Source organism: Mustela lutreola, chromosome 8 (assembly GCF_030435805.1).
Source record: "Mustela lutreola isolate mMusLut2 chromosome 8, mMusLut2.pri, whole genome shotgun sequence".
Lineage (NCBI taxonomy): Eukaryota > Metazoa > Chordata > Mammalia > Carnivora > Mustelidae > Mustela > Mustela lutreola.
The window spans coordinates 122,773,158-122,788,954 of record NC_081297.1 but is presented as its reverse complement, the minus strand read 5'-3'; the positions used below and the strand labels follow the sequence as shown (position 1 = coordinate 122,788,954).

General features: G+C 36.8%; 1 protein-coding gene across 2 annotated transcripts; it reads left to right on the top strand.

Moving 5' to 3' along the window:
• Positions 1 to 6,584: 6,584 nt before the first annotated feature.
• KERA (keratocan) lies at positions 6,585 to 14,677 on the top strand. Of its 2 annotated transcripts, none has more exons than XM_059186501.1 (3): positions 6,585 to 6,795; positions 8,321 to 9,214; positions 13,728 to 14,677. In XM_059186501.1, the coding sequence occupies exons 2-3, from the start codon at positions 8,329 to 8,331 to the stop codon at positions 13,892 to 13,894; spliced, it is 1,053 nt and encodes a 350-aa protein (XP_059042484.1). In that variant the 5' UTR covers positions 6,585 to 6,795; positions 8,321 to 8,328; the 3' UTR covers positions 13,895 to 14,677. The 2 variants fall into 2 exon arrangements, with proteins under 2 accessions (XP_059042484.1, XP_059042483.1); XM_059186500.1 differs by lacking the exon at positions 6,585 to 6,795 and adding an exon at positions 6,816 to 7,052.
• Positions 14,678 to 15,797: the final 1,120 nt, after the last annotated feature.

The following is a 15,797-nucleotide window of genomic DNA, read 5'->3' as shown; positions in this document are numbered from 1 at the left end:
TTCACAACAGAAACAATTCACATTATAAGTATTAATAAAAAATATACTTATAAAAAAGGACACTAAGAAGACTAAGTGTTGACTTTTTCAATTTACATTGTGTGTGTGTGTGTGTGTGTGTGTGTGTGTGTGTGTGAAATAAATATATATATGGGGGCAGTGGGGAAAATATCTTCCTGGTCATTATCTGACAAGTGCCATCAGTTCTCATAGATCTTCCAGTGAGATTACTAGTGCTTTCTTCTTAAGCCCTGAAGTTCAGCAAAGCACCATCATACATGTGAAGAAAGCCTCCAATATGAAATACCTCTGTAGGTCAAATTAAATCGAGGAAAAAAAAAAGAGAGAGAAATCAAAAGAAATAAAATTATTGCATGGAGCAGGAGGAATTCACAACTCTATAAAAACTTTATCATTTTTAATGTTATTTTGAAGGAGATGAGAAAATATAGTAATTACATAAAACAAAAGAATGCTTTAGGAAAGGAACAACCAAAGGATAGGTTTGAAAAGGAAACACATAATACATGATGTAGAAATTTTAAAGGTCATTAGATAAAAGGAAATCTGTCATAAAGCTCATAAAATTTTTGAAAAGAAAGTAAAAGAGATAAGAGAATCAGACAATTTAATGAAGAGGTGTACTATCTAAGACTTACCCCCAAATTAGAAAATATGGATGGACTCTACACACATAAACTTCTGGATTGAAAGGATACCATGGCTCCCATTGGGGGTTGAATACATCCTTTTGAGGCATATTGTTGCAGAAGTTCAGACTGAAGATGAAAGGAAAGTCTCAAAAGTTTTCAGGAAACAAGAAAAGGTCACATTCTGTAAAGTGAAAATTACAAATTTATCAACTTTTCCAATTTCAACTCCAGAAGCAACAAGCCAATCGTCTTTTAAAGTATCTTCAAGATTTGGAAGGAACGTTATTTTACATTAGAATTCTGTCCAGTCAAAATACCAGTTAAGTGGGTAGGCTGAATCAACACATTTTGATCCATGGGAGTTCACAAAAAAACACAGTATCTCAGGAAGTTATCAGAGGCTGTTGTTCTCCACCAACCCTGTGGAATTAACCAAGAAAGAACAGAACAGGAGATCCAGGAAATAACAAGGGATCTAACACAGGAGGCAGGGAAAGGACGCCCAGGACCACAACAACAATCCCACAGGCCTTCTGAGCAAGGGCTGTATTATTCCTAAATGTACCTTAAAAGACCATGCCTGAACAGAGACAGTGTTGGTTTTAATCCACACCTTAGGTAAACTTGGTGAACTTTTGAAGAAACCTTAAAAATGAAGACTCACTTCATAAATGTGTTAATACTTGTGGCCAACAAATGCCTGTTGGGCAAGTTACAAGTGAGTTGAACTCATTTTGATCAAACCTAACACCGCCATGTAGGTTGGGAAGGAGGATGACAGAGACTTGTTAACCACACAGCTGAAGTGTGCCATGGAAAAGCTTAGAAATTATCATCTGCCAAATTTTCTCAGGTTGGTCTGCAACAATGAGCAAACTAGGTTGAAGCAAGGGCGTATGGAATTCTAGGGGCAGTATCTCCCAGGAGGAAGTGAGCCTGATATGTTTGATTTTATTTATTAACTTTTTTATAAGGCTCCATGTGCTTAAAAAATATTAACTCATGTAATTTTCACAATAAATCTCTGAGGGGTGTTATCACTATTATTACTAAGACATTATCATCACCATCATCCTTATTTTACAGGGCAAAGATAAATAACTGTTCAAAGTCTCAGCTCCTAAATGGCAGAAATTTATTCAAACCCAAGCAGACCTGGCTTTTAACTGGCACACTGTGTTGCCCTTACTCAATGGGTGTAAAAAAAAAATCTTCAAAATGGTTTTATAATTCTGTTGGAGATTTTAGAAAATATTAGTGCAATAGTTGTAAATGTATGTAGAACATACTATATATAGTTTTTTATATTTATAGCAAATAAATGCACTACAACGAAAGAATTAAAATAATTCTGCACTGTTTCAGCAGCAAACAACATTTCTATTTGCACAAGAACGTAGGCAGTAAATATTTATTTAATCACAGTTAGTGCATGCATTGAGGTTATTGAAGGGAATCCGGTCTACAGGTGGGGTAAAGAGGGGGCCAAAGCAAATGTGCTAAATCTTAAATAATTGCTGTTTAAAATTGGTAAGTCAACAAAAATAATCCAAGCAAGAAAATTAAGGTTAGCATTAAAAGAAATCCACAATAGCTTTAAAAGTAAGGCCTCTTGGAAGTGGGGGTTACACTTAGGGAGTAGATGTACTGGGACGTTGCTGTCTTATCAGTTTTGTGGTGGTTTTGACTGTTTAAAAGTGTCATTACTGTATTTTAAATGTATTATTTTGAAAACAATTTTAAATTATAGATGTATTTGTGTGTGTTAGCTATATATTTCAGTAGATACCTTTTATATTTTTAAGTTATTTAACAGAGTTTAGTCAAACAAGGCTAAAACACATCTATTCAGAGAAAATTATTTCCTTTTGCAGAAGTCTAGTCAACTGTACGTAAACCTAGTTTGGGGAGCACCCAATAGCCCAACCATAGCGGAAATATATTTCTGACACATATGCTCACAAATTTGAACTCCTATTAGAGTTTTAAATCTTTTCTGCCCTCATGTATTCTCTTTGAAAACATCAATGGTCTTCAGGAATGCGACTAGATAAATCCCTCAGTCCAAGACAATGTATTAAGCCCTCTCCCTGCAACACACACCTTTTAACAGCAAGAGGTAGAAGCAAGATAAGCAAATAAGAAACACTGAAAAGTGCTAGAAGGAAGAAAAGAGGTGGAGAACAATGGCAGTGACAGCCCTGTAGCCCCAGTAGGGTAGGCTAGGCCAAGATGCCCGTATCACATGGCTGAAAGACATTTCTGGGTCTCATTTTCCTCATATGTAAAAGGAGAGAGTTTGGAGAGATGATTTGTAAGTTCTTCTTGGGGTTTAACTTTTTTCACTAGGAAACTTTCCTATACTTACCTGACATTATCACTTCCATTATCTTAATTGATTTTCAGACAACCCTTCGTAGTGCAGTAAGGGCTGGTGCATTAGTGTTGGAGGCCACAGCACGGTTGGAGTCAAGGATCAAACCAGGCCCTGACTTGTGTCTTCTTCAAAGTCCAGACACCTTGACAAGGTTAAGGACAGGGAAGTTGAGTAACACTGAGAAAGGGTCTGTGCTATGTGTCGTGCGCTCGCCTACATGACTTCCCACACACTCTCCCTACAGAAGGGAACAGTGTGGTCAGGGTCATGAATTCTTAGTTGGTCCTTATCGTTCCTGTACCTCCCATAACCCACTCTCTGGTTGATTGTCTTGCTAATGGCTTTAGCTGAGACTACCTGGCATCACGAGGTTTGCTTGTTGTTGATATAAACTTGTTATAGGAACTTGCGGTCATCTGACTAGATGCTGATGTATTACTCCTTCTATTGTGGTCTGCCTTATAAATGCTTGTAAGATGTGGAATAAAATCAGCACTGTTGGACATCCTCCCCAGTGTCCCTCCTGCCCCCATCTCTTTGTCTCTTAATTTCTTTTCACCATCCTCTTACCCTCACGTTTCCTGGTCAAATTGTCACGCCAGCCGCGACACATTAGAGGTAGACTTAGGCTCACAATGGTCAAATAGGTTGGACAAGCTCAAACTAGTCAGTGGCAAAAGCAAAACCCTAATTCACATCCTTTTTTATTCTTTTTAGTGTATATCTAAGATTCTCCACCATGTTTCTTTTTAAAAGAAGATTGTATTTACTTATTTTTGAGAGAGAGGGAGAGAGAGCAAGGAAGCATCCACAAGAAGGGGGAGTGGCAGGCAGAGGGGGATGCACGCTCCCTGGTGAATAGGAACCCTGATGCAGGACTTGATCCCAGGATTCTGGGATCATGAGAGCTGAACTGAAAGCAGATGCTTCAGCAACTGAGCAACCCAGGCTCCCCTCCTGACCATGTTTCTGTTTACATAGTTCTGCTAATCAAAAAACTCAAGTCTGTTGAAGTGGTGCATATGCCTTTTGTGTTTATTCATTTATTCATTCAGTAGGTATTTCTTAAATACCTACTATATCCAAAGCCCCACGGACTTGAAAATACCAATCTGTCATTAGAGAGCTGATGCCAGGCCACACTGTGACACCTTAGGCTACCTCTCTTCCTCTTAACAGAGTCACATAAGGCTGGGCAAAGTCGTTCCTTCATTCCTATAACAGTAAGCATGACTCAGACATTTTCACCATTGTCTTAATTTCACGTGTCGAACTTCCACATATGCAATTCCAATGAAGGGTTTAAGTCCCCATGCTCCAGGAATCAGTAATCAAAAAAGGGTACATTGGATTGCTTTAGGAAAAATCAAGATAGAGACAGACAGACATTATACTGACAATGGAAAACATCCTGTGTTCGTAGTCTGGAAGCAAAGAAACTAAACTGGGAAAGCATTGTAGATGGTCATTCTTATTTATATCATGTCTTCCAGGGTCCTTAAAATGTGATTGTTTTCAGATGCTCGCAAAATGAGAAGGAAGAGTTAAGAATGATTTCCAGATTTCTGGTTTGGGAGACTGAATAAGATGATAGTCACACTCAGAAGTAAATGAGAAGAACAGTTAGAAGTAAAAGGAGAGAGCAAATTTCATTTTAGATAAGTGCCTTTGCGATATGCAAGAGGAGAGGTCCAGAAAGCAGGTATGTATTTATACACACACACAAGAAAGCGCAGGTCTTCTTCCAGAGGCTGGGTTAGAGACACAGACTCAGGAGTCATCATCATAGAAGGAATGGTTAAAACTTCAGAATCCTATAGGAAATGTGTAGAGAGCAAGAAGAGTGCAGAGCAGAGGACAGAATCTCAAACAACTCCAAATACTAGAAACACTAATAAAACAATGTTAGAGGAAATAGAGAGCTTTGGGATGTAAATGGGAAAAATCCACCAAGAAAGGGAAGGGAAAACTAGCAAAGAATATCACAGAAACTAAGAAACATTTAATAAAAGGGGTGGGTCGACATTGTCAAGTCAAGTAAGCCAAACACTAAAAAGCTTCTATATATCAGGAAATGTGAAGATCATTGCTGATTTTTGTCCCAGTGATTTTAGGGAAGCAGAGGGATCCGAAGCCATCTTTTGGTGGGTGGGACATGGGTGCCATGGTGAACAGGAAATGAAGACTCGAGGCAGCCAGGATGCTATTCTAATTTTCCTACAAAGAACATGCAACAACATTTGTGTCATCAAATCAAGAAATGACTCAAGTAATTTGGCTAAAAAAGAAAATTAGGAAAGAGAAGAGATTACTAGCTGGAGAAGGCTGTGCAGATTTGAAGATCATCTGTTGGGTATAGCCTGAGGGTTTAAGAAGAGAGAGGAAAGTAGAACCGCAATGGAGAAATCATTGTTTCGAGAGCGTGTAATACTTGATTTTTTTTTTCTCACATGTGAGATAAGTGTACCTGTAAGAGCTACTAAGAGATCATGTCTGAATCAGATCTTAGCCTGTAAAAGCCCTTAAACTTGAAAGAATTTCCCCGTTGAGAGCATACTGCTAATGCTAAAGAAAAGCTAGCATTTCCATAAGCATTTAAGACAAAGCAGGGCTGACCCTGAGAGGTAGTCCAGTATGGTGCAAGCTGGCAGAGCTCTCACTGACCTGCTGATGGTTAGAAGGCAGGAGGTGGGGGGTTCAGAAAAGGTCTTTTGGGTCCAGGGCTCTCTCCTCCTCACCTCTTCTCTGTGCTCTTTCTTTGATGATGTTTATGTGAGCAATGCAAACTGAGTCACATGAATTAAATTTCCTGACCTCAGAATAAGACAAGTTTTGAAAAACAAAATGTTTACAACCCATCCACAGAATAATGTTTGAAAATTATTTTTATTCGTGTCTTTCTTCAAATGGCATAATGATTCTTCTTCTCAAATATAAGAACTAGAAAACATTATTTTAGCTCTATGTGTTAAAAGAAAACCAATAGCAGGGCAATGGATGTCTTGAAAAGGATTAAATGCAAAACATCTGTTCTAATGAAAAAAAAAACCTCATTTGAATAATTAACTTGGAATAAATAGGAAACAGAGATACTAAAATTATATCTATAAAATATATATATAAAACATATTTATATTATATCTATAAAACAAAAAATCTATAAAAACAAAATATCTATAAAAAAATATATCTATAAACCATGTTTGGTGGCCACATCAGGTATTGCTTCTCAAATCGCATTTGTAAATCTTTCAAATACATTTTCCTATCTTTCCCTCACACGCGATACATCTACATAGAATTCCAACATCTGTTTTATATGAGAAATGAATCAAATATTTCCATCAAAACAGAGGACATCAGCACTTATTTCTTCATATTCCATTTTTTAAAAAAGATTTTCTAGAGAAAAGAAAACACTTTAAACTCTCTTCTTGTTATACTTGAAATCAAAACTGCCTTACGTTGCCTGCTGGCTGAACAGGTCTAGATATCAATACATTACAACATCTTTGGAACTGTGGCTTCAGTGACAGTCGCCCTGATTTTTGGCTATAGGTTCTTGAGCTGAAAGTCAGAATTTCCTGGGCTGAGCTGCCTAGGTACCGAGGCTCTGTGGTTCTTGGAGGGGTTAAAGTTGGAGCCACTGATGCATATATTTTAGGGAGGATTCATAAAAACACGACACTGGAGCCTGGGTCAATCCATTACTGGGAATGAGCAGTGACCAATAGAAAAGGAAGAAGAAGATCCAAGAAGGCTGAGGTAAGCATTCTGAAGCCCTGGCAAAGTGGAAACAATAGATCAAAAGGTGTTCACTGTGACTGGTCAGAGTAGGTTTTATTTTTTTCTCATAGGAGGCTTGATAGCATACAATAAAAACAAACCGTTTTAGTCACAGGGTTGTATTGTTTTGTTTTGTTTTGCTTTTTTGTTTTATTTCATTTTTTTCTCCCTTAACTGAGTTTGAGCAAACTTCAGACCCAGACACAGGACTCAACGGTAGATTCCTGGAAGGCAAGGTAAACTTTTTTTGCACTTTTAAAAACCTAAAGTTACGAATTCAAAGTTCTGATTCATCAGAGGCAGGATTACAACTTAATAACTAAAGTAAATCCCGATTCTGAAGAAAAGAATGTGTTAATATGTCTCTATTGGAAGATGACCAGAGCAGAATTCTGCGATTGTAAAAAATTTGACAGCTTGCGGAAACAGCTCTGCACTTGTCATTTCCCTCAATTTAGTGGCACAGTGGAAAGATCAGCATTTCATAAATGATGCTTGTTTTATTTTCTCCTGAAGAGTCAGTAAAATGTATTCTGTTTTTATTATCATTTTGTTGAATTAAATGTATGTTGGTCAGAATGTTACTGTTTTATTTTTCTGTGAGAACAGTTTGTTGTACCTCTCACCTTTCTGGTATTCAGTGGGGAGGGTTTCTATCCTTGAGATGGTCATATACCAATAATATTAACCTGTTCTTTGTTAGCAACCATCCTGAAAAGTTGGAAGTCTATCTGTCCCTAAACATGGTCTTTGCTTTGTTGTGTTTCTCATCAACCATAGTAATGCCATAGGTGAATATTACTTGCTTATTTGTGATAGAGAGTTCATAATCCAAGTTCCCTGGTTGAACAACTTGATTTTGTACTTATAATATAAATTAGAAGTCTTCCCCAACACTGCAGTATAAAATCTGCCGGAGAAGTAGAGCAACAGAGAGAGAAATTAATCACACTTTTTTCTTCATATCTTAAAGCCTTCCTTCACAACAAATTGCTAAAATGTTCTTTGATCTCTCTGTTTCTTTGGTTCAAGGGCCAGTGAGCCTGGGAAATCTCATCCAGATGTTCTGCTCATTTAGGAGTAAAAGTAAAAGCATATGCTTACTTCTCAGAAACAACAAAGACTCTCAATTGGAGTTATTAAAAGATCACTTTTTTTTAATACTCTTTTATTCGACCATGGGTTTCAGTTAGCTTTCTTGTATTCAATAGCCTGAAATGGAAAAGTACTTAGAGCTCCTAAAATTTGCTTTTCATTTCTCAGTTTTCACTGTGACTGGGTTAAAACCAGAAAGCTAGAAGTTAATGAGTTAGTGTCAGTGTTGGCAAAGTGCTTTGGGTATAGCGCCTACTAAATACATGTGTACTAATGGGTAGCTGCATATACGTTGTTGACATGTGTTCACCTTCCCCCAAAGAAACAATGTTTACTGGTTATTTTGGTATACCTCATTTTCTGAAGGTCAAGATATTCAAACATCTAACAGTTATATCCCCTATCCCAGGTACTATAATGGCAACCACAATCTGTTTCATCATCTGGGTGTTATTCATAACAGATACTGTATGGACTCGAAGTGTGAGACAGGTCTATGACATAAGTGATCAAGAGGATTGGGCTGTGCATGACTTTGACTGTCCCAGGGAATGCTTCTGTCCCCCTAGTTTCCCTACCGCTTTATACTGTGAAAATCGAGGTCTCAAAGAAATCCCTCCTATTCCTTCAAGGATCTGGTATCTTTATCTTGAGAACAACTTGATAGAGACCATTCCTGAGAAGCCTTTTGAGAATGCCACCCAGCTGCGATGGATCAATCTAAACAAGAACAAAATAACCAACTATGGAATTGAAAAAGGAGCCCTGAGCCAACTGAAGAAGCTGCTTTTCTTATTTCTGGAAGATAATGAGCTGGAGGAGGTACCTTCTCCATTGCCAAGAAGTTTAGAACAACTACAACTGGCCAGAAACAAGGTGTCCAGAATTCCTCAAGGCACCTTCAGCAATCTAGAGAACCTGACTCTTCTTGACCTGCAGCACAATAAACTGCTAGACAATGCCTTTCAGAGAGACACCTTCAAGGGTCTCAAGAACCTAATGCAGCTAAATATGGCCAAGAATGCCCTAAGGAATATGCCACCAAGATTACCAGCCAATACAATGCAGCTATTTCTGGACAACAATTCCATTGAAGGAATACCAGAAAATTACTTTAATGTTATTCCTAAAGTGGCCTTTCTGCGACTAAACCACAACAAATTATCAGATGCAGGGCTCCCTTCAAGTGGTTTTGATGTATCCTCAATTCTAGATCTTCAACTGTCTCACAATCAACTCACAAAGGTCCCCCGAATCAGTGCTCATTTACAGCACCTTCATCTTGATCATAACAAAATTAAAAGTAAGTAATCATCATGGTATGTCTTTGGCTGAAATGCTCATCTATATTTATAAATCTATATTTTCTTTAAGATTAGCAACTGTGTTGGGCTTCCCCCTACCACCCCATCTAATGTGCCCTTAGATTTCTTTTTTCAACTTTCAGTATTTTGTCTTTGTCTGTTCATTCTTACACAATCTTAATGAACCAAGAAGTTCAAGCCTTCAAATTATAATTTGAAAAGTGGACTTATTAACCTACAAAGGGTGATTATCCATTGGAGAAACGAAATACATCTTCTTTTACTCCTAGAAGCTCCCAGTATTTCTGCCTCACTGGGTAGATTTATTTAGGAAAATGTACCAAGCACAAATAGCTTCATGCATAGAAATAGGAGAAGCATGATTTAGGAGGTATCAGAAAGGGATCTCGGTCATAAAATCTACAGGTGCCTGAAACCACCGTAATTAAAGTCTCTGCTCTAGATTAGAGGGTTTCTCAGACTTCCAAGTGTGCAGACTGGTGACACCACCCCAGAGTTCCTGATTGAGTAAGTCTGGCTGAGACTTGAGTATCTCATTTCCAAGGTGGTGCTGAGACTGCTTCTCTGGGGACAAGGCATTGGGAACCAACACTGTAGTTCAACACCTTGTTCAACTAAAATGGAAACAAGTGCTCCTGGAAGCTGGTGACTTCTTAGAACTAATAGCAATCAACAGGGTAGAATGATTGCTCCTTTCCTGAAAATAGCTTTTGATAAGGGAGAGAGGGATGACTACAAAGTGCCTTTGAGGCAGAGGTTGGTTATAGAAGACCAAGAAGACTTGGTTATAGGAAGAAGAGGCTGGAGATGTTAAATTAAAACTCTTCAGAGTCCCACCTGAGACCAACCTGACCCTGCTGCAGAGGTGGACAGTAACCTGGTCTCACCACAGGGGCACTGGAACCAGCCTGAAACCCATCTTCAACCCTGGAACAAGCCCTATAGGAAAATAATCTGAGAAGACTTCTCCTCTACAGCCTTAGAAAATACATGCCTAAAGTGAGAAGCAGTCAGATAGTTTGTAGAAAAATGGCACAGATAATTGTCAGAAGGTAGTATGGTGTGGTTATTATTCATTAGCTTTCTTTTTTTATTTTTATTTTTTATTTATTTATTTATTTATTTTTATTTGTCAGAGACAGAGGAAGAGAGAGCGAGTGAGCACAGGCAGACAGAGAGGCAGGCAGAGGCAGAGGGAGAAGCAGGCTCCCTGCTGAGCAAGGAGCCCGATGTGGGACTCGATCATGACCTGAGCCGAAGGCAGCTGCTTAACCAACTGAGCCACCCAGGCGTCCCTATTCATTAGCTTTCTTTAAGCAAATAATCACCCAGACTTCTTACTTGTAAGAATAGACTATTTTTCTACTGGCTACTGCTCACTTATTCAAGATTTTTTTTTTCTTTTTTGGTTTTTCTACCAGCATACTTGAGCATATAATTCAGGAATTAACAAAGAGGCTGCTGCCCTATTTTTCCACGGTGATGAGACACATTGTTTAATCCTATAGTCAAGAGCAAAAGATGCAACAGGTCAAAAAAAAAAAAAAATGTTAAGAGCCGAATCTGTTTCACTGACCTAGATTGTACAGCAGTCAATATTGACCTAAATATGTGCATTTTTTTTTCTTTCCTCTGATGAAAGTTCCATGCTTCTACAGGTGCATTCCTTATCTGGTAACAGAAGTCCCATAGACATGTGATGTGGGAAATGACTTTAAAGGGACTCCACATAGATCCCTGTTTCTGAATCAAGGATTCCCCTTAGAAGTTGAGAAAAAAGGGTCTTTAAGAGTGAGACAGCAAAATTCAACATGTGGTTGGTATCTACACCAGTCACTTACATAGTTACACAAAGTTACACAAAAAAGAGTAGTACTCTGTTCTTCCTCCACTCAGGTTATTAAAAGTTTTATAGTATTTTCTCATATATTTCTGTTCTTCAGTAATGTACCAGGATTATCTGGAAGACTTATAAACTATAGCTTGCCAGCCCCAGCTTCACATTTTCTGACTCGGTAGATCTAACAATTTAGCTCCTGGGAGGTACTGATGCTGCTGGTCCAAGGACCACACTTTGAAAACCCCAAATTAATCCTCACAAGAATCTTGGTGGGTAAGTTATTCAGAGTTTCTGAAGAAAGAAATGGAGGGTCAACTAAGAGAGGATACCTGCCCAAGGACAAAGAATAAATATAATTCAGGACCTGAGATCAGGCCTTCTTTAAAAAAAAAAAAAAAAAAAAAAAAGATTTTATTTATTTATTTGACAGACAGAGATCACAAGTAGGCAGAGAGGTAGGCAGAGAGAGGAGGAAGCAGGCTCCCTGTGGAGCAGAGAGCCCAATGTGGGACTCTATCCTAGAACCCCGGGATCATGACCTGAGCCGAAGGTAGAGGCTTTAAACCACTGAGCCACCCAGGCACCCCCAGGCCTCCTTATTTTAAGTGTTGTTTCTTACTAATACAGTATAATCTCAGCACGTTTTACTTCAATTTCCAGAACACGAGATTTTAGAAAAGTTTCTGTCAACCCAGGTAAGAATAATTTAAACAGCAACAACAAAGAGAGATTTATTTGTTTCTTAATGTAGATATCAGGCACGGTCATTTCTATATTCCCAGAAAATAAGTGTAAAATAAGAATTTCCCTGGCTAGAATTATTGGCTCACCAGTATATCACACTGTGTCATAATAACTGTTAAAGTACTTATTTCTTTTGGCTGCATAATCTACTCTTGTTTTTAATAAAGTGATTTCCAAGAAACATACCTTTTATACGAAGAGTTCTTAGAATTTACAGGATGGTGACCTTTTCTTATGAAAAAGATGGGAATATTCATTTCCTCTGAACAATTTAAAGAACTTTAAACCTGGGGAAAAAAATGTTATCTATTCAAATAAGTTACTTTGTGATGTTCTCTGAGAAATATAATAGTTTATGAAAATATAACTATATTTGAACACCTGCTTCTCCCATTACATTTATGCAGACATGCTTTGGTTATGGGGCATAAAGGTAACAAGGATGATAGCACATTAAAGGGACATAGTCTCTCTAGGAAGTAAGGGACCCTATGTAGTAGGAAAAGGACAAGGCTGGGACTCAGCTCTGCTGTTCACTTGTTAAATATCTTGAGTGCTTTACCTTACCTGTCTGAACCCCTTGCAAGGCTCAGGTAGGGAGAATAATCATATTGCATGATAAATGCTGTGTGATGATAAGGTAATAATGCATGTGAAATATAACTTTATATGCACAAACTGATATATATTATGAGTCATTATTTTTAGCAAGTTGAATCACAAAATGATATAAGATCAGAGCATAACAACCTCACTGTACCTATGAACTCAAAGGAAGGTCATTGCCAAAGTCAGGTAGGTCTCATCTTCTAAGGGAGGAGCTCTTTCTCAAAATAGTTTCAAATGAGACTGAAAAGCAGTATACGGATTCATGGTTGAAATCAGCTATTAGGCAAACTTGCCTGAATTTTGCTATTTTAACAGGTTTTTCTCTCCTGAATACTCCTAAATTTCAGTAAAGTCTTTGATGCCAAGGGCTCTGATCCAAGGCAGGTGCATGATTTCTCACATCCTAATCATCTGAAAAGGCTGATGGGATATTTCCTGGCTTGGATCTTTGCAATTCAATTCTTGGCAAATACATCCTTTCTAATTAAATACACTTAAATACAAAGATTCAAGGTTCTTTTCTTTAAGTATTATATATGTAAACGTATGTTAAATGTATTTTTAAAAAACTCATCATACAAAATTGGAAATTTTGAATTTTAAGGTAATTTTTAAGCACTTTCCTTAATAATAAACTGATTTTTCCACTTACATATGCACTCTTCTATCCATCCATCTACCCATGCACCTAACCGTTCCTTCTATGAACCTTTGTCTCCACTACCCATCTCATTTATAGTAGTCTAAGCATGCCTTATCTCAACTTGGAAGCTTAGAAAACAAATGATGTATTCTTTTACTTTTATCTCAGCTTTCATTTTTTTTAAAGATTTTTAAAATTTATTTGAGAGCCAGAGCATGCATTAATGGGGGTGGAGCAGGGCAGGGGGTGCAGAGGGAACAGGAGAGGGAGAAGCCACTCCAATCTGAACAGGGAGCTCAATGTGGGGCCTGTCCCAGGACCTTGAGATCATGACCTGAGCTGATGTCAAATGCTTACCCTATTGAATCACCCAGGCACCGCTCTGTCACAGTTTTTAACAATATGTCCTTTCTCATATTTTGTGAAAAGTATAACTGAATATGGAGTGAGAGGGCTGTATATCTGTTGCACATTTTTTAGGGTTACTTTTATAAGACACATATACCTCCAACTTGACAAAAATGGTTTGTGTCTCTGGCACTTTCACAGGTCAGTTTGCTAGGCCCTCTACAAGACTGTTCCATGGCTTCTTGGTCTTCCCACACCTGGACTCTTCTTTCTAATTCAATTGTTCACACCATCTTTGTCTCCATAGATGTGAACGTCTCTGTAATATGTCCTCCCATACTGCCGGCAGAACGAGACTTCTTTGGTTATGGACCTCACCTTCGCTACCTCCGTCTGGATGGAAATGAAATCAAACCACCAATTCCAATGGATTTAATGAACTGCTTCAGGCTCCTTCAGGTTGTCATTATTTAAACACATCTTCAACATCTAAAATTTGTTTAATGAGCTAATATTTCTGAAATGAAATTTGGTTACCATTCATAACTTTAAGACAAAAGTCACGTTTCCAATTGCTCTTGGCCACCATTTTCATTTGTATAGCTTATGTTTTCTATTCAAAGATGCTTTCACCAATGATATGTAGCAGAGCTGGCTTTTCTTTAATTGATAAAACAGACACAGAGTTCATATAGTTTATCAACTCAAAGATAGCTCTTTTTTGTCTCTTCCACAGCTTACTAATATCAAACAATGCAGCTGCATTGTTATGCAATATAAAATAGATATTGGTTTGCATATGTTCAAAATTGCTTATGCTGATATTATAGTAGAAGTACAGTAATCTAACAGGAGATAAGGAGATCTGAAAAAATGAGAAAAAATGAGATTTTCTTCATCATAATTAATTTCAGATTGCTACAAGTAGCATTAGTAAGTGTAAGTGTAGCATTTAGCTCAAGAACGGTTATGAAATGTATTAAATACTTCATGAAAGGAGACTTTTAGTCATTTAATACCAAATAACAGAAAAAACAGTAAAGTTCAGTTTACTACTATTTTTTATAGCTGCTGTTTTTAATATAGTACAGTGTACTCTATCAATTAAACAAGTCCTACGTTTTCCACTTATTATAACATATTTCTCACAGAATCTTAGTGTTTAACTTTTAAAATCCATTTGAATTGCAAATTGTTCAGCTCTTATATTTGCCAGTGGTTTTGGATTTTTTAAATAAAGAGAGTGAATGCTTTCTAACAAAACAGTGGTAAAATATTTATTTCAGGGGCATTATTTACAGGTTTTATTAAGAACATATTTTAATAAAAAGTATTATAATCACAATAATTTCCATTTTTCTACCATGAATACATGCAAATATATTTTCTCCTACCTTTGTTTTTCCTTCTCTTCTCATAAACCTAAGAAAAATTTATACTCTAGTCATTTAACATAATACTCCTATTTCTCATGAGTTAGAAAGAAATAACCTAGGATTCTATTTAGTAACAAAGTATAGCTTACTTCAGACTTCTAATTTTTAGGACATATCTATAAATAATAAATATTCCATAGACATTAATATGTGAATTTATATGTTTTCCAAATAGTATTCTGAAATATCCTATAAAATTTGACATAGTTCCCTAGAAAATTGATGATATATGTCAGTGAAACACCAGATTAAGGAAAATCTAACATGTTACTTTATACCAAGACTTCTCAGAAACTTAAAATTATTCTATAAGGTGAATACTTTTTTTTTTTTTTTGGTGAATTCTTTAAAAAAGAACATAACATATATTTTCCCTACTTATTTTCACATGAAAACTTATGAGGGGTTAGGAGGGAAGAACCAATGAACATACTTTGAACAAAGTTTTTAAAATGTTGGCTAAAGGTAAGAAATGAAATTAATTGACATTAAGAAAAGATTTTTAAAAAAATACTTCAAAGCGTACAAAGAAAATTATTAAATTTATGTCATAAAAAAACAAGTAATCAGATATCATCAGGCTGGGGAACAAGAATATGTTGAAATAAATATAAGAACTTTAAATATTTGAAATAATAGTTATTAAACTATTATTAAATATGGCACTTTCTCTCTGCCAAACTCACAAATACCTCTCAGGGACATATCTATAAATAATAAATATTCCATAGACATTAATATGTGAATTTATATGTTTTCCAAATAGTATTCTGAAATATCCTATAAAAAGGGATAAAATGTATTCCAGTAGACCCAAAATGAAGAGTAGAACATATGGGTGAAATGCATATGGAACCATATTTTAACACTAGCTAAGAAAGAATTTGCTAATAATTGCTCAGAATCATCCAACAATGAAAGCAATTTTCTGGAGATGGAGT